This window comes from Halichoerus grypus, chromosome 6 (assembly GCF_964656455.1).
Source record: "Halichoerus grypus chromosome 6, mHalGry1.hap1.1, whole genome shotgun sequence".
NCBI lineage: Eukaryota > Metazoa > Chordata > Mammalia > Carnivora > Phocidae > Halichoerus > Halichoerus grypus.
The window spans coordinates 21,074,812-21,093,488 of record NC_135717.1 but is presented as its reverse complement, the minus strand read 5'-3'; the positions used below and the strand labels follow the sequence as shown (position 1 = coordinate 21,093,488).

General features: G+C 47.4%; 1 protein-coding gene across 2 annotated transcripts in view; it reads left to right on the top strand.

Moving 5' to 3' along the window:
* PRKCB (protein kinase C beta) overlaps positions 1 to 18,677 on the top strand; it is a 316,758-nt gene that overhangs the window by 245,156 nt on the left and 52,925 nt on the right. For both annotated transcript variants that reach the window (XM_078074685.1, XM_036111159.2), the window contains exon 10: positions 10,982 to 11,155. In XM_078074685.1, the coding sequence (XP_077930811.1) occupies positions 10,982 to 11,155 (174 nt within the window). The remainder of the gene's footprint in view (positions 1 to 10,981; positions 11,156 to 18,677) is intronic.

The following is an 18,677-nucleotide window of genomic DNA, read 5'->3' as shown; positions in this document are numbered from 1 at the left end:
CCTTTAATGGGTGAAGGAACTGAGACTCAGAGAGATTGAGTAATTTGCCCACGATCACACAGCAAGCACATGACAGAGTCAGGCTTTGAATTCATGATTACAGAGCCGAGCCTGTACCACTGTGATTTTACCATTCTAATGAGATGCAGACTTCCAGCTCGTCAGACTCTGTTGGTATCACAATCTCATGCTTCCCTCAAAGAGCTTGTCAGGATACCTGTCATGTTGTCAAGATGAGGATGCTGAAGCTCCCCTTCATTTTGTATCTCGGCTGCACCCAAATTTCTCTCAAAATCCTACTGCTGAGTGGGTGAACACCCCTGGAAGAGCAAGCGGACCACGTTTGCCCAGGGCTCCAGCCCCTGATTCCACCACCATCCTGATGGCCTGCCAAGTCACCATCGCGACCTCCCTAGGGCAGACCAAACCTGGCACAAGAAGGCCCCCAATATTTAGAAGATTCTGATTTAATGGGTCTGGAGTATGGCCCAGGCATCAGCTTCTAAAAGCTCCACAGGGAATTCTAATGTGTGTCCTGGAGAAACCAAAGCTTGGTGCAAGCACACGAGGTAAACCCCAGCCAAGGATGGGGAGGAGGGGTACCGTATCTGCCTTAAAACTTAGAGCTGAGCTGATTGAAAGTACCCTCTGCTGGCCTCTGGGGGGCTGGGTGCAACTCACAGGAGACAGTCCATACATCAGGGAGAACCCTCAAAAAGATGGAACCCTAAAATAAAGGAGGAGGCACACCTTACAGCAGACCAGCCCCCAACGCCTGCCCCCAGCCTGGTGCACAAGCCCGCTCCCTCGTGGGGTGGGCGTAGTGGGGGAGGAGTCCAGGGGTCTGCAGTGGGCGCACAGTGCCCACACCGGGCTTTAACTTGCTTCTGTCTCCTTGTCCCATGCCGGCCTTAGCTCAAGCACCTTCCCCATCCTCTTCTCCCAGATTGGAGTTTGGGGACCCTGTGGGCCCCAAGTTTCTCTCTCTCTTTCTCTTTTCAATGTACCATTTGAGCTCAAGTTAGAATCTTTTCCTAATCCCAGCGTGTTAGCTGAGCATACAGTTTCTGATAATGCTAGATGCTTGGTCTCTCCTCCTCCTCCTCCTCCTTTCTTGCCCCTGTGGTAGGGATGTTGTTAGGAACATCATCTACTATAGGACTACATGTTCAAGATCCATGCGAGATATTTCTTTTAGATCCAAGTTCTAGGGAAAGCTTATTTTTCTCTTCAAAAAATGATTTTTCCTTAAAGGAAATAATGAGCTTTTGTTATGTTTCATGTGTCTCTGGTTGCTTTGGCCTCCAGGAAGCTGAGGGAGGGAAGGAGGAAGAGAGAGAAGAAGAGAGAAAATACACACACACGCACTATATGGTGTATAATCATTTTTAACCACCTTTATTGAAGTATAATTTACATACCATAAAATCCAGATGTTTATGTTATATAATCTTGAATGCTACCTCAAGTTCTTTGTGAAATATGGGTTGGAAATAGCCATATACAAATTAAACAGTTCTGAGACCTAAGTCACTGGAGATCTCTAGTGACCCAGATCTAGGGCTTTTTTTTTTTTTAAGCTACTTTCCCCACATGCAGATTTTTTTCATTCATTTATCCAACAAGTATTCCTTAAGTGCCTACTGGGTGCTAGATGTTGGGGATACACCAGTGAACAAGTCAAACAAAAGACCTGCTCTCCTAGAACTTACATCTAGGGAGGGAGGAAGATAAAGAGAGATTGCTATCGTGTCAGGTGTGGTGAGTGCTATGAAGGAAAACCAAGTAGACGAAAGGGATGGGGAGTGACAAAGAGGGCTGTAACTTTCGAGAAGGTGATCAGGGAGGACTTCTGCAAGGAGATGAGGGAGCAAACTTGGGCATATCTGGGGGAAGATAGTGCAGTGGGAAGAGAGGAAGATCCTAGGAAGGTGGAGTGAACAGGGACCCACTTCAGTTTTAAAGCTTTGTTGGGGTATGTGGAGCAGAGTGCACGTGTTCGTGGGGAAGAGTAGGGGCAAGGCAAGGAATAATTAAGAGACAATTTCAGGAGACCAGGCTCAGGATCGTGGTGGCTTAGATCAGGAAGGAGGTTGGATAGGGCATACATTTTGAATAAAGAGCTGACAGAACTTGTTCATGTATTGAACGAGGGACGTAACCGAGAGGAGTTAAGGGAGACTCAATTTGGCTTTGGACTTTTGGCAGATGTCTATTGAAGCTGGGGAAATGGGGAGCTGGGTCTTTGGTCCCTAACTATGCCTACCTTCTCACATTGGTAAGCACAGGGACCCACAGTCCTCACAGGGCAAATCTCCTTAGCCATTTGAGAACTGGACATTGGTGCTGGTGGACAAGGATCACAAGCAGCCACCCCCCCCCCCCCAGTCATTCTCTGAAAAGGTGAAATTGATGATGACCACTGTAGCGGATAGAATTGTCTTCCCCCAAAATATATGTTCAAATCCTAATTAGAATCCCTATGAATGTGACCGTATTTGGACAGAGGGTCTTTGCAGATGTAATCAAGTTCAGTTACGGTAGACCCTAATCCAATGACCAGTGTCCTTAAAAGAAGAGCCAATCTGGACACAGACACAGGGGCATGGGAAGGAATGCCAAGTGAAAACAGGCAGAGATTGGGGTGACACATTGGTAAGCCAAAGATTATTAGCAACTGCTAGAAGCAAGGAGAGAGGCATGGAGCAGATTCTCCATGACAACCTAGATGGAAGCCTCTAGAAGGAAGCATCCCTGCCAACACCTTGATGTTGGACTTCTGGCCTCCAGAACTGTGAGAGAATAAAATCCCATGGTGCTAAGCCTCTCAGTTTCTGGTTCTTTGTTATGGCAGCCCCAAGAAACTAGGACAACCTCCAGGTATTAAGCACTCATCCTTTGCCCAACACGGTGCTGAGTGAAGGTGTGCATGTTGCTCACTTTATCCTACCAAGATCCTCCACTACCACCGAAAGTGAAGAATCGTTGTTGTTCCTATTGTCAACAGAGAAGGAAGAGTTACGTGAATTTCCCAAGGTCGTGCAGCTAGTGTGTGGTGGCACTGGGACAGCTCCCAGGTCCTCTGACTCTAAACCCCATGTCCTAACCATTCTGCAACACTGTCCCGGGCCAGAGGCCAAGACTCCGGGCACGTTCTGCCATTTGGATTCACCAGTTAAGTTCAGCGCAGCAAACTTTGCAGCCAGGAGTCCCTGGGCTACTTTCCCACATTTTCTCTGCTGCCACCGGAGTGTTGTTATTTATCACATCTCTCCCAGAAGATTCTTGGGTAACAGATGTGGCTTGGAGTTTGATAAGAGCGTCTCTTCAACACATCCTTTCAATCTGTTCAGAATCCTCACCCTGGAAATGGAGGGACAACTGAACAAACAGCCCACGCCCTCTATGTTGGTATTAACCGAAGTGGGAACTCCAGAAACTTCATGAGACAATTGATGAAAAGCAAAAGCTCGCTGGCACTTAAAGAGACATTTTAGAACGTGGCCAGCCCCATGTCCATGGCAATGGCTGTCTCACTCTCTGCCATTTTCCTCTCCCGTGCCAGTGTGTCAGGGCCTAGGGAGAGGAAGATCTCCCCCAAGCCGCTTCATGCTTGGAAGCCTATCCTGTGTGTGGGCACATGCCTAGCACTGTGCCTGGCACAAAGTCTCCGAAAGAGCTTGTGGATAGATGAGCTGGAGTCACGGCTATAGCGCCAACTCAGACCAAGACCCTCTCACCAAGTCAATGAATGGTTTGTTAGTGGCTGTAGAAGAAATGGAAAAAGGAAATGACCCTTCTGTCTGTGGCCACATATTAGCCTGTAAGGTCCCAAGCCTCTCAGCAGGTGGTGTGGGTAGGAAAGCGAGGAACACGGCTGGGGTCTGGAGCCAAATTTGAAACACTCTGGCAATAATAATCTAATAAATAATTTAAATAAGCAAATAATTCAAATCATCTCCCATAGCCGGGGCCCCTGGGGGGCTCAGTCAGTTAAGGGTCTGACTCCTGATTTTGGCTCAGGTCATGATTGCAGGGTTGTGAGATCGAGCCCTGCATTGGGCTCCGTGCTGAGCATGAAGCCTGCTTAAGATTCTCTCTCTCGTTCTCTCTCTCTCTCTCAAAATAAATAAATAAAATTACCATAGCAGAGCACTGGATACTTGAGGTCCAGAGAATCAGACAGAATACGGCTAAGAGCATGGGTTTTGGAGATGGGTGACATTGGAAGCTTCACTTCCTGGTAGAGTGACTTTGGACAAGTCACCGCGCTTCTTTGTCTGCCAACCGGGGATAGAAGTTCCCACTACACATTCGGGTGGGGATTAAGTGAGATCCCGTGCAGCGTAAGCAAGAAGTGGGAGTGGTTATCATGACCAGCCGCAAACGACCCACCCCCTTCCCAGGCTGACCCTCCCTCCAGCATCACCTTCGTTCGTCCCTGCCTCTGAACCCTGCGCCATGGCCTCTGAACACCACCTCTCACCTGTCCAGTCTCCCGGCTTGGTGCCGGTGCTGCCCTCTTTGCTGGAGCCCTCCAGTTCTGCTAGAGATGATTGTTTGCTGCGTCTCAGGTGGGAATTGGAATCCAGAATCTGAGCTTGAGTGCTCACTTCCTACAGTAATTCCAGGCCAAGGTTTGTGGATGCAGATAGTTTCATCCTAAGGAAGCACAGTTCTCTGCCCTCTGCCTGGAATATGCCTAGCTAGTTCTGCTGATCTTTCAGGTCTGCGCTTAGCTCTCACTCCCCCAGAACATCTTTTGCTGACCCACAAGTTCAGGTTAGGTCCTCCACTCAAACACTCATGGAGCACCCTGCACTTCTCTTGCTGGAGTGGAATCGTAACTGAACTCGGTAATTACTTGTGCAGGAGGGCGAGCTTCATTTGCTTGTCACTCCGTATGCCCAGTGCCCATCTCAGGTCCTGGCACATCCTAGACACTTAATGTTTCCTGAATGAATGGATGAATTGGCCCGCCTTCCAAGTCCTGGATAAGACTGGGAAAGATGACATTTGGAAGGCAGAATGAATTCCATCTCTGTGGCTTCTCTTAATTGAAGCCTTTAAAAAATTTTTTTTTGATTGAAAAGAGTGTGCACAACCAAACCCGAGGATTAAACAAGGCAAGGTAACAGGGGCCTCAGTGGCAATGCTGGGTTATGTTCATGCACATATGAACTTAGATGAATCTGTTCAGTCATCTATTGCTGCGTGAGAAATCATCCCAAAACTCAGAAGTTGACAACAACACCAACCACATATTCTCTCTTGTGGTTTCTGTGGGCAGGGGATTGGGAATTGGGAATGCTCGCTGGTGGATTGTGGTTTGGGGTCTCTCCTGCAGGGGCTGGAGCTGGGACAGCTGAGGCTGGAGCACCAGGGGCTGGTTGGCATGTAGTCCCAGGACTTCTCCACGTGGTCTCATTCCTTGGCCTCACCAGCATGGTGGAGCCAGGGCTCCAAAGGCAGGTGTCCCAAGAGAAACTGAGAAGCTACGACCTCAGAAGTCACAGGGGACCACTTCCACTATATTCTGTTCATGGAGGCAGTCACAGAGACCTACCCAGTTTCAAGGGGAGAGGGCGTAGACTCTGCCTCTTGACTGAGGAGTATCAAATCTTTGTAAGCACCACAGAATATCACTTCCTTCATGACATGAGGAAAGAAGCTCTCAAAAAGGCCTCCAAGAGGGGCCAGAGAGGTTCCAACTGAAAAGGAGAGCTTGATGAGAATATCATGGAACAAAGAGAAGTTTCCTTCTTACTCCCATTAATGACTGCTGAGAAGGTGTTGGGAAAATCAAGACAGGATTCTGTTTGACCTATGGATACCTCCTAAACACCGTATTCAATGAATCGATTTTGATAGTACCTCAGTGTTCCACAGATCAACAAATTTGGTGATTAGAGTCACAGGGAGGAGAGACGCTTGTTAAAATACAGACTACCAGGCCACAGCGGGAAGCTTCTAGTGCTTGGGATCAGTTATTATAAACAAGTACCCTTCAGGGGTCTGAGGGGAGCACCGTCCTTTATAGAGAATGGAACTTGCCTTGTTTTCGGTTGCATACTGACCTGCTGCTATTTGGCTACCTGACAGTTTAGTTTTTATTAAGAATTTGAGCCACCCAAACAGTAATTTTGTCTTACAGGATCCCTAAGTAACAGAAATCTGCTCCAACTAATATCAGTAAAAATGGTCACTTTATTGGAGGGAGATGGGAAGTTTTTTTCAGTGGGAAACAGCCAAGCCTCATGAGAAACTGGAACCAAGCCCTGGAAAGCAAGGCCTCTGCTCATTACCCCCAACATCAGTTTCTTCTTTGCCTGCATGTGGTAGAAAATCACCACTCTAGGCAGATCTGTGTTTCTCTCGTCAGGGGCGCAGTGCTGACTTGGCCCAGTATCCTGTTGCAAATTCTTTGGAGAGAGAATCTGATTGGCTCAGCTTAGGTCAGGAGCTGCCTCTGATCCAACCAGCTGTGGCCAGGTGGGTCCACTGCCCAATCAGAAGGTTCTTCTAATATATTGCAAATTCTTTGGAGAGAGAATCTGATTGGCTCAGCTTAGGTCAGTAGCTATCTCTGATCCAATCAGCTGTGGCCAGGTGGGCCCACTGCCCAATCAGAAGGTTCTTCTAATAAAGAGTTGGAAGAATTGAAAGGCATGCTAGGATTCACTTCCAAATCAAACTGCTGCCACTGTGATTATGTAGAAACTTTTATTTTTCCTGATCTTTCTTGAAACACATGTTCTAGCAAACAACTGGTGCCCGGCCCATTGCCACTCATTCATTCACTCATTCCTATTGAGGTAGAGATGGCATGCAATATTCTATTAGTTTTAGGTGTATAACGTAGTGATTTGACAATTGTATACATTATGCTCTGCTCACCACAATGTTATCATCCATCACCATACAATGTTATTCTCTATGTTGCACTTTTCATCCCTGTGACTTAATTATTTTGTGGTTGGAAGCTTGTATCTCTTAATTCTCTTCATCTATTTTGTCTATCCCCATACCCCCACCCCTCTGGCAACCACCAGTTTGTTCTCTTTATTTATGGGTCTATTTCTGCTTTGTTTGTTTTGGTTTTTAGATTCCTTGTATAAATGCAATCATATGGTATTTGTCTTTCTTTGTCTGACATATTTCACTTAGCACAATACCCTCTAGGTCCATCCATGTTGTCACCCATGGCAAGATCTCCTTCTTTTTCAATGGCTGAGTGATATTCCACTGGGTACACACACACACACACACACACACACACACACACACACACATTTTCTTTATCCATTCATCCATTCATCTGTCAGTGGACATTTAGCCATCACCTAGTTTTATTAAAAAAAAAAATTTTTTTTTTTTTTGAGAGAGAGAGAGCAAGTGAGTGGGGAGAGGAAAGGGAGAAAGTATCTTAAACAGGCTCCACGCTCAGTGCAGAGCCCGACGCGGGGCTCGATCTCACGACCTGGAGATCATGACCTGAGCCGAAATCCAGAGGCGGACACTCAACCGACTGAACCACCCAGGCGCCCCTACAAAAAAAATTGTATTGGAACACAGCCATACCCATTCATGTGTATATTGTCAAGGGCTGCTTTCCTGCTACAATGGCAGGGTTGAATAGCTGATTGACAGAGATTGCCCTGCAAAGCCTACAATATTTACTATGTGGCCCTTCATGGGAAAAGCTTGCTGACCCCTGCTCTAGAATCCGATTCAGTTCTATGTCTAAATTATTACGCAGTGTTCCATGTGTGTCATTTCTACTCTCCTCCAGCCAATACAGAGGAATTTCCTGACCTTGGCTCATTTTCGTACTACTCCCACCATGTCAGAGGTGCTATCTGGTATTGGTTTATTCTTCCTTCTACCCATGTTGCTTAGGACAGGGCAAGGCACCAGAGTCTTTGCACATCCCCGCTGATGGACTTAAAAAACGATTTCTACAAATGCCACAGTATTTCCTAAGGTGTGAAGCACATAGCATTGATGATTTGCAAGACGATTTTAGTTTCGCGCTTGAGACTGTTTGTAGGTGGTACATAGATGTGATATTAAATAAAAGTAAATCACATCATGATAAGGTTATGCTCTCTTTATGTTTTCTTTCAATCTTTCTAATTACTTGAACAAGAAAATCTTGTTTGATGACAATATGTATGCTGTTAATGGTTCTCTAACATTTGCTAACACCATTTTTTCCTTTAACAAGGAGAACACGCAGGGGCTGGCTTGGAACCTTCAGCAGCTAGCAATAGCTAGCTAGAATTTCCTAGCACTGCTTTGCTTTTATTTATTTTTATGCTGATCTTCCATTTATGGCTAGTGATACTGGCTTGCCATTAATAGTGGTGATCCAAAGTTTCCTTTTTCAGATAAATTTAGTTCAGTAAAAAATGTGACTAGATGTTTAAAATACTAAGCGAATAGCAGTTTAGGTGATAGGAAAAGATGTTTAAAAAAGGCACATGAATGACTGATTGAAGTTTGGGAAGCTTGTGTTAAAGTGACTGACATAGGTACAAAACAGTCCTGGTGCCCAGGGCACGGAGCGACCCATTTGGTCTGAGTGTAACACTGAGGATTAGAGAAGAAGGTAGCAATGGAGCCGAATCTCTGATTTTCTGGGCAGTGAAAGAGTGTAGAAGGACACTGCAGATGGTGGGGATAGAAGATTCAAAGGAAAAGCAAGAAGAGGATGGAGTCATGGGATTGTGAGGCTTGTGGGAGTCCCTGAAGGATTGTCTGCACTTGAGTAGCATGGACAAAGCCGCATTTTTAGAGCACTTGTTAGCTTGAGCAGGTTAATGTCTCTGAACCTCAGTTTGTTTATCTGTAAAGTGGGGATAATTGAAACAGCTGTAGGATGTCCACCCTGTCCCTGGTGCCCGGGGAATTCCCAGCCATCTGTCTTGCTTCTCCTCTAGGCAAGAGGCTAAGATGTCCCATCATGACTGCATCGACATTTGGGGTGTCGGAGGCCCCTCTGTTCTGTCTTGGGCAGTCCGGAAGGGGATGTTTACAAGTATTTAGGATTGTTAGTTAGATGATGCCTTGACCGGTGGTGATGGGTCAGTGGGGCTGTCCACACTCGAAGCCGGCTCAGCACTGAGCCCCTCCTACTGCACTCGGAGGGTCTCCTCAGCTGAAGGCTCTTCTTCCCGCCTTCAGCCCCTCTACCCATGTGTCTTCTGGCCAAGTCACGTCCCTGCCTCCTCCCTGCACTTGCGCCATCCCCAGCCTTCTCTGGAATCTGGGAGCAGAACACCCCCATCTCCACCTGACTCTTTACATCTTAGAATACTAGCCTCGTGGAGTCGTCTGTTTCTACCTTGTTGAGGGCTGGGAGAGGGAAAACGGCCTTTGGGGGCTAGCGAGAGAACTGGGAGGAGATGGGAAACACACTGAGGACACACAGCCTGGCACGTTGAGCCCCACCCTGCACCGTGGGCTGGCAGATCTGCATGGGGACTGAGTAAACGCCCAGCAGGTAGGACTCGCTCAGTTTGGCAACCCTTATTTCTATGGTGGGGCCAGAGGGGAGAAGTTGAGAACTGTCCTATGGTAGAGGAAGAGGAAGTGTGCGCCAGGAACTTTCTTGCTAAATGCTCTAAATTCCTGGATCTGCATTACCCGTGGCCGCTCTGGCTATGGTGAGAAAGGAGATGGTGAAAGCAGGAGATGGGGCCTCTGTGTGAGCCAGTGGGCTCAGCCTGGAAGCTTCCATGCAGTCAGACTCTTACCCCTAGGAGAGCCTTCTAGGTATCCCTCCCTCTGGCCTTAGGGCTCTGTTGCATTCTCTGGTCCTCCAGCTGAGTCAGGTATGAGCATTTTATTTGCGTGACCGCCTAAACTCCTTGAGGATTCTTCTGGAGCTCTGGGCAAGTACAGCGTTTAAAGGCAGAGACTTTAGAGTCAGGTAGACCTGAGTTCAAATCCTGTCCCTGTCTCTAATTGAATTTGCTGTGTGACAGGCTTCTTACCCTCCGTGAGCCTTGCTTTCCTATAAAATGGGTTTCTTAAAGGTACCTACCTTCTAGATTCTACACAAAGGAATGAGAAATAACAAATGAAAACCACTACTTATCTGGCACACTGATAAGTGCTCAGAAATGTAGTGGTGATTGAGGTAATCACCTGCCAAATACCTGACACAGTGCCTGCAGTAAATGCTTATTTCAGTCTGATTGCTTCTTCCTCCAGGAAGCCTTCCCAGAAGCCCCCAGGCCTGATCAGGTCTCTTGCAATGTGGTACTGCCCTGTGCTTCTTCTAAGAGGCTTCTTGAGAACAGTACCTGCTGGCCACCATTGCATCTGACATAGTCATGACCAGGAAAAATAATGATGTGTCCTGAGCCACCTGATTAACATGCTGGGGTGGGGACCACAGCTGCATGGAAGGAAGCCGCAGGACTGCGAGAGAGGATGTTAAAATATTACACTAATCATCCCTGTAATTAATATCTGAAGTCTTTCTTCCTCTGGATGGCAGGGTCAGAGAACATGCCTGCTTATTTATGGCCATATTCCCAGTGCTTCGCAGGCTCTTAATGAATATTAAATAATTGAGCGAATAAGGGAACAAGTGCTCCACATTCAGTGTTATCAGGAAGGCACTCATGCCCTCATTCAACAAATATTTATCGAACATCTACTATGCACTATTACATTACACCAGTGAACAAAACAAGCAAAGATACTTCCCCACAGGTGGTTTGTATTCTAGCCCTGTGGACTGGGCATTGGTGCATATCCCAAAGGGGTCAATATTTGCTTGTTGCTGTTGGAACCCTGCCTGCTGATTGGGTTCAGCCAGTCAAAGTGTGAGGTCCTTGGAGGACGTCATCCCTTGACTTGGTGTCCACAGAGGGCATCTGGGCAGAGCTTGGAGTGGATTTGAGTGAACATGTCTTTCTTTCCCCCCAGGCCCTTCCAACCACCCTGACAGGCTTCCTCTCCCTTCCAGGTCATGCTCTCTGAGCGAAAAGGCACAGACGAGCTCTATGCTGTGAAGATCCTGAAGAAGGACGTCGTGATCCAGGATGACGATGTGGAGTGCACGATGGTGGAGAAGCGGGTGCTGGCCCTGCCTGGGAAGCCGCCGTTCCTGACCCAGCTGCATTCCTGCTTCCAGACCATGGTAACTCGCCTGGGGGGGCCTGGCCATCCCGTCCCCAGGGCTTCACCGGGCTTTGGCCTGAGCCATCCCAGCAGCACCCACCCCCAAAGCGACATCTGGACCCTTTCCACTCTAGAGACGGGAAGATGGTGTGCCCGGGGGAGGCTGCTGAGAGTTTCCGAGGCGGCCACTGAGAAGCTCTCCCCTAGGCAGATGCTGTTTTGATGAAGATAAAGGAACTTGGGCCATTGGCTTAATAACCAACCGAGCAGGGTTTTTCTCAGACAGCCAGAGGTGACTCGGGGACAGCGACTGAGAACTTTCGGTCTCACAATATGCGATGTTACATCAGAGGTTACAGATGAGAACGAGTGGGAAGGGCCACAGGGCGTGTGTGTTTAGATGGTTAGTCAGCCCTCCAGACCCTGCGGATGAATGCTCGGGTGCATTCTGCCAGTTGCGTGGACTTCCTTAAGGAGGGGTTGCCTGAGAACACAGCCTTCGGAGGACCCCCCAAAGGGGGGAGTACAGTGTCCAAGGCAGGGGCTCGTGAGCACACAGCTGTGGCTCCCAGGAAGAGAAGGGGACATTTGTGCACTATCTGCTATTAACTGTGATTTCAACTCTATCTGCAAGAGCAAGGGCCATCCCTTTAAGTAACCGCTTACCTATTCCCTGTTCAAATGAGACCCTGGCCTCCATACCTAAGGAGGGGGTGGCCAGCCCCCAAATACAAAAAGGGACAAAGTTATTCTTGCCTTTGGGGCTTCTAAGGGCCAGTGGCCCAGTGACTTAAAGATGCCTTAAGGGATTCTTGAAGATTATTTCGATTCTGTGCAGCTCTCACTATGCATGCTAATTTTAGAGCCCACCCCCTATGTGAAATGGGACGCTTTTGTATATTGCATGTAATTTAAAGCTTGGGACTTCCTCTCTCCGCCAACATCACCAAGTCCTGTCCTCTGCTAAGTTAGATTCCACACCCCCAGCCTGGAAAGATCTAAAACTGGCCTTGGGGTGGGTTTTATCAATACAGACCACACATCAGGCTTAGAACTGCCTTGTGTGAAAGGGGCAGAGCTGGGATTTGGCTCCTTCCCTGTTCTGAGAAGTCTCTTGATACATTTTGGGGTCAGAGGGACCTGGGTTCAGATCCTGGCTCTGTCATCTACCACCGGGTGGCCTTCAGCAAATTGTAAAACCCCCTGGCCTCAGTTTGCTCATCTGTAAAATGAGCTAAAAGTAGCTACATCCAAGGTGGTTGTGAAGAGGAAATGAGACTATCCACGAGAAGCATTTGACACAGCGCTTAGTGCCAGGTCGATGCTCAGCAGATGTTACTCATTTCACAGACATTCGGCATTCGTCTTGGCTTTGACCAAGTACTCGGGTATAGAGCCAAGCAAACCATGTCCTGTTTTTGAGAAGTTTATGGTCTTGGAGCAGAGGAAACAGACATGGGATCGTCACAAAACAGTGCAGTAGGGGATATGGTAGAACCTAGAGAAGCAAGTGGGTCCCCAGATTGTCCCCTCATTGCCCCTACGGTATCTGTGCTCTGGGTGATATGATTATCTGGTGGGGTCAAGTTCTAATTCCCAGATAGTCTCCCTACCGCAGGCCATCAGGGGAGGGCACATTTTAGGCAAGTGTGTATAGTGTTCCCTGCAGGGACTTGGTCCACCAGCCTCATGTGGGGGTCTGCTGGGTGATAGGTCTCCTAGAACGTCCTTCACTCGACTGCAGGCACAACTAAGAGCTGGGGTCGTGTTTGCCAAAGTACGGCGCATGCATCCCTGTACAAAATGGTACAAAGGGTGACTTTGGGTGACTTTGGCTGGTGCGTAAATTTTAAATTACATTCACCTTTTATTTTATTTTTTTTTAAGATTTCATCTATTTATTTGAGAGAGAGAGAATGAGAGACAGAGCACGAGAGGGAAGAGGGTCAGAGGGAGAAGCAGACTCCCCGCTGAGCAGGGAGCCAGATGTGGGACTCGATCCCGGGACTCCAGGATCATGACCTGAGCCGAAGGCAGTCGCCCAACCAACTGAGCCACCCGGGCGCCCTTACCTTTTATTTTTTTTAAGATTTTATTTATTTACTTGACAGAGAGAAACTCAGCAAGAGAGGGAACACAAGCAGGGGGAGTGGGAGAGGGAGAAGCAGGCCCCCCCACGGAGCAGGGAGCCCGATGCGGGGCTCAATCCCAGGACCCTGGGATCATGACCTGAGCTGAAGGCAGACGCTTAATGACTGAGCCACCCAGGCGCCCCAGATTACATTCACCTTTTAATCCGCTTTAATTCTGAGTGCCTCAAGGGAAATGTTTCCATTTGGTGCCAGCACCCCTGTACTATCTTTTTTAACACTTCCCTTTTTAACACAGAGTACCAGGCTTCAGGTTCTGAGCTTTGGCAAACACCAGTTTTCTAGGTCATTGGTTTGCTTTTATTTTATATATAAATATATTTTTTTTCTTTTTACAGATTTCTTCTATTTATGATAGCACGGTAAAGTCTTTCAATTTTTAAATTTTGAGGTATTATAAGGCAAATACAGAAAACCACACAAAATAGATGTTTTAGTAATGAGTTATTAAGTTCCTCAAACCACCAGCCAGGTTGAGAAACAGAATTTTGGCCAGCCACTCTGGAATCTTCTTCACGTTCTAATCTCAATCTCCCGGCCAACAGTAGCTTGACCGCCTTGCATGTCTTTATAGTTTTATCACTTGAGTCTTATCAGTCTCTTAATACGATAGTTTAATCTTTCCCATTTGTAGAAACTGGCTGTGTCTTCTAAGCTTGGACCAGTCCCTTTATCTGCTGAAGATCCCGGACTGTTTGACCAGGAGCGTTTTTGGTCTGGATTTAGCTGACTGCACAGTCCTGGGGCTCCTGCATGTGCTTTCCTCCCCACCTCATCCTCAGTGTTTTCCTGCAAGTTGGTAGCTGGACCTAGAGACTTGGCCAGACTCAGGTCCAGTCCCTTTGGCAAGAATGGAGGAGAAGGTGCGCTCTTTCATTCAAAGGCGTGTAACGTTCCGTGTCCCTCTTTCTATGAAGTTGGCAAACCACTGATGCGGGCAAACCACTGATGCTCACGCAGTGCCTCGGTCCCTTAATGGTTGATATCCTCTTCTGTCATTTCTTTTTCGTGTATTCATTGGAATGCCTCTGGGAAGACGGGCTGCCCCTCCTCAGTTGCCGGTGGCACCGTTCATACAGGAAAGGCAGGATCAATGTTTGATCCTTTCTTGTTATTGGACAGTTTGTCAATTAATTGGTTTGTGATTATGCTCCAAAGGTGACTAGCATTTGCTTCTAAAATAATATTTTTGCCTAAAAGAGGAGAGTCAAGGTAAAGAAAAATATGAAGTGAGCCACAGGTCACATCCTACAAGGGTCTTGGCACAGATGGTGAAGGGAATTCCAAAGCTGGAGTTTTTAGGGAATTAGGTGCTAAAGGCACTCCAGGGGTGGCAGAGACAGAACCAAACTAGATTCTCAAACCTTCAGCCTCCTTCATCCCTCATCTTCTCTTCTTCCCATTGGGGTTCCCCAAGTTCACTGACAGACATCAGTAGATCAAGAAGAGATCTTGTCCTCAAGCAAGAGGCTGGACTAACTTGGAGCACCATTTTCAATTTCAACTGAATGTATTGAGATTGGGGGTATTAGTCTAATGTGTGTGACTAATACTAACTCATTAATATACAATACCTTTGTTAGTAATTTACTGTTTGAAAAATGATAGTCGAGTGGATTTGAGGCGATTCTTTTCATCTTGCCCTCCCTCCCTCACTTGTATTTCAGTATGCTTTCTGGCATTAGACAGTGGGGATGGAGTTTACCTGGGACTTGTGCGGTGCCCTGGGCCCCCTCAAGGGGTGCCACATGTCAGGGAAGAGGGTCTGAGAGCCGAGAACACAGTTCAGTGGCTTTGAGTCTCATGTGCGGACAGAAGCCCCGTGTAGGCAGCCAACCCACAGTCTCCTGATCCAGCCAGGCCAAGGATGGAACAGATCGCCACCTTGCTGGTGCAGATCAGAGGAAGTCGCTACCCTGTCTCTTAAGGGCTGTGTTGTGTGGGGGAAAATGTAACTTTAAATGTCACCGGTGTGCTTGGCTTGAGGCGAGGCACCCGCTGACCTGCGGCCAGAGTCAGGCCACTGGGGGCTGAGCAGGTGCCCTCCCACCTCCTGTTCACCCAGCAGCAGATAGCTTCTGCCAGCACATATATTTTGATTTTACATAAATGTACTTCAAAGACACAATAACACCTACTACACATGAGGCCCAGGGCTACACTCGAAGCCACATGACAGCCTTTGGACAGGTCCTGTCATCATCCTATAGGACGAGCGGACTGAGGCCACACAGTGAGTACATTTCAGGGTCAGGATTTGAACCCAGGTAGCCTGGCTCCACCGAGCTTTACACTTAACCGCTGCAAGTATGAGGTCTTTTGAATGCGCTGAGTGTGACTCGCTGGATTTCTAGTCCATCTGACACCCCCAGGGCAGAGCCACCAACAGCCAGCCTGTGTGTAGGCTCCGGCGGGGGCCCGAGCCCTGACCCCTGGCTCACCTCTCACCTGCTCAGGGAAGGCTCCTCGGCTTTTCCCTCTCCAGCGCGGAACTGACTCTCCGTCTGAGCATCCACCATCTATGGACTTGGAAAACTTCATTTCACTTCTAGCCTCGTCAGAAAAATCTTGCAATGGAAGGGATTAGCTGTCACCTCACACTGTAGGAGAAAGGCTGGGGGATGTAGGATGTTGGGTAGTTTTCCCTAGACACAGCACGGGGTCCCAGGCCCACTGAACTCAGAGCCCCTGCTTCTGCTAGTACGGGGTGTTGAGTTGCCACCCAACTGGGCTTAACGGGGATGATAAAAACGGCAACCAGAAACAACAGCCAGTGTTGTGAGCACTTCAGCCTGGGTCACTCGGCAGGTACTCTCCCACTATATCCCCCCAGCACCTCTCCTGGTAGACGCCGTTACTCTTCCTGCTTTGTAGGTGAGGACACGGGTATCCGGAGATGTTAGGTAACTCATGCAATGTCACGCAGTAGATAAGGGGCGGCGCTGGGATCTGTTCGGCCAGACTCCAGAACCCCAACCTTGCTCTCCTGCCCCTGCCTCAACTCCAGGTTCCTTTTCCCAGTTTATAAGTCATTTTTACATTAAGTCTTGATTACATCCAACTTTCACAAGAACACTATAAGCGAGGGCTGTTCACGTTTCGGCGCAAAGGAAGCCAACCCTCAGAAAGGTGAATCGGCTGGTACACAGTTGGTAAGTGGTGGGTTTTCTAATGCCCCTTGAAGGTGTTCTTTCTACTGTGAAAGGGTCACCTACTTACCCCGCAAGGATCTGGCAATGATTGGAAAGGTTTTGTGGTGGAAGGGATTTTAAAATGTAGGGAGCCCTGCATATGCATTAGCAGGGCTCAGGTGAGCAGGAAGGCTCCTTTTTGGGGATGGCCCGTGGAGGTGGTCATCTGGCTCACACTCACCTTCCGGAATTGCGTAAGCCCGGACCCCCTGATTGGTGCTGCTGAGGAGGAGGAAGGCTGGGCTGGAATAGGCAGCCTCTCTGAAGCCAGCATCCCCTAGAAGTCAGATCATTCCTGCCAGTGGACGGAGGCTACTAAGGCTTATTGATTCTGTCAGCAAATATTTATTTGTTGAAATAAACGTGTCAGGACCCAGCTGCATCCTTGTGAGGGGGACATCAGCGAACAAAAGAGATAAAGTCCCTGTTCCTTTAGAATTTACATTCCAATGGGGGAGGCAGATAATAAACCACAAGAAATAATGGGGCTAGGGCGCCCTGGTGGCTCAGTCGTTAAGCGTCTGCCTTCGGCTCGGGTCGTGGTCCCAGGGTCCTGGGATCGAGCCCCGCGTCGGGCTCCCTGCTCAGCAGGAGGCCTGCTTCTCCCTCTCCCATTCCCCCTGCTTGTGTTCCCTCTCTCACTGTCTCTCTCTCTGTCAAATAAATAAATAAAATCTTAAAAAAAAAAAAAAGAAAGAAAGAATGGGGCTATAGAAATGGAGGGGTTGGGTGGGAGAGATGCTATTTTTGATCGGATGATCAAAGAGAAGTCTTTCTGATAAGGATGACATTTGAGCAGAGACCAGAGCAAGTGAGAGAGCGAGGCATGTGGCTATCTGGAGGCAAAGTGTTCTAGACAGGAGGAGGAAAAGTGAGTGTAAGTGCCCGAAGCGGGAGGGAACATGCTCAGTGTGTTTGAGGAGCAGAGAGGAGGCCAGTGTAGCCCGAGTGGATTGTCATTTTGCATTTTGTGACCCAGAATTCCTTTATGAATCAGCTACTTTTTTAAAAAAAATGACAAATCTAGTCTAATGTGCTGCAAATTTGATATGTTTTTCTTGCGAGCAACTTTGAATTTTGAAGATGAAAGATCCTAATAGAATAAAAAAAATTCTGAAGATGGCCAAAATAGATAAACAGGAAAAAGACACCCACCGCCATGCAAAACAACTTTTGTCATTCTTAGAATGATGCAAATTTCATTTCAAAAAAACTTATTTCGAAAAGCAAAGTTCCATCGGAAGCATTCTCAAAAAAATTGGATGAAAAGAATCTCTGACAAATACACATGGCACAACGTTAACCAAAATGAAAGGTATTAGATTTTATTTAAGAGATGATTCTAAACATGTTATAACTGAATATGCACATGGAAAAGGATCCGAAAGAGGTGCAGACAAATCAAAACATTGCTTTGATTTAGGGAGGGGTCCGTAGATAATTGTCTTCATTTTGAATGTGTATGATTTCAGAAATGTCTCTCATAAAACAATTTAAAAGTGTTGAATGTGCCACAAGATGGCCAAAGTTAATACCCAAGGAGATGTAAACTCCATCAGAAAGAAGCTGAATTTTAAAAATTGCTCATTAGATGAGCTGGGGTTTAGGCAAATTGTTCTAGAAGCACTAAGGGATAAGCATGAGCGCCTCAGTCAGATAAATCTGGGTCCGCGGTTAGTGGCTGTGTGACCTCTAGAAAGGCACTTAGCAGCTCTATTGATTTCATCATCTTTAAAGTGAGCATAATAAGGGAGGGTTTAAAAAGATGATGTACGATGTGCAGAATAAACAATAAATGGAAGCTACCTGCATGATAGAGCTGGGTTTGAGGGGCTCCTGGCTCATGGGCACAAAAGGATTATGTTCCCTCCAGTCTTTCTGCAGTTTTTCCCAGGGACAATTGTCAGCCTGGCACATTCATGCAATATCCCAACTGCCAGTGGGCACAGGCAGTTACGTCTCCTTAGCAAAACATCTATTTTAAATGTTTTCTTTTCAATTGAACATATGCACTTCTTTTTTTTTTTTTAAATAGAATTAGATTTTATGAGTCATTGAAGGACAGAAGTTACTTCCTCCCCAAATTTGCTGTCATGGTCCAGCAAGAACTCAGTTGCAAGGCATGCCGGGAAGGGCGTCAACCCAGAATGCATGCAGGGACAGGGAAGGGGATGGGGATGATTCCACTTGCAGGGCTGGC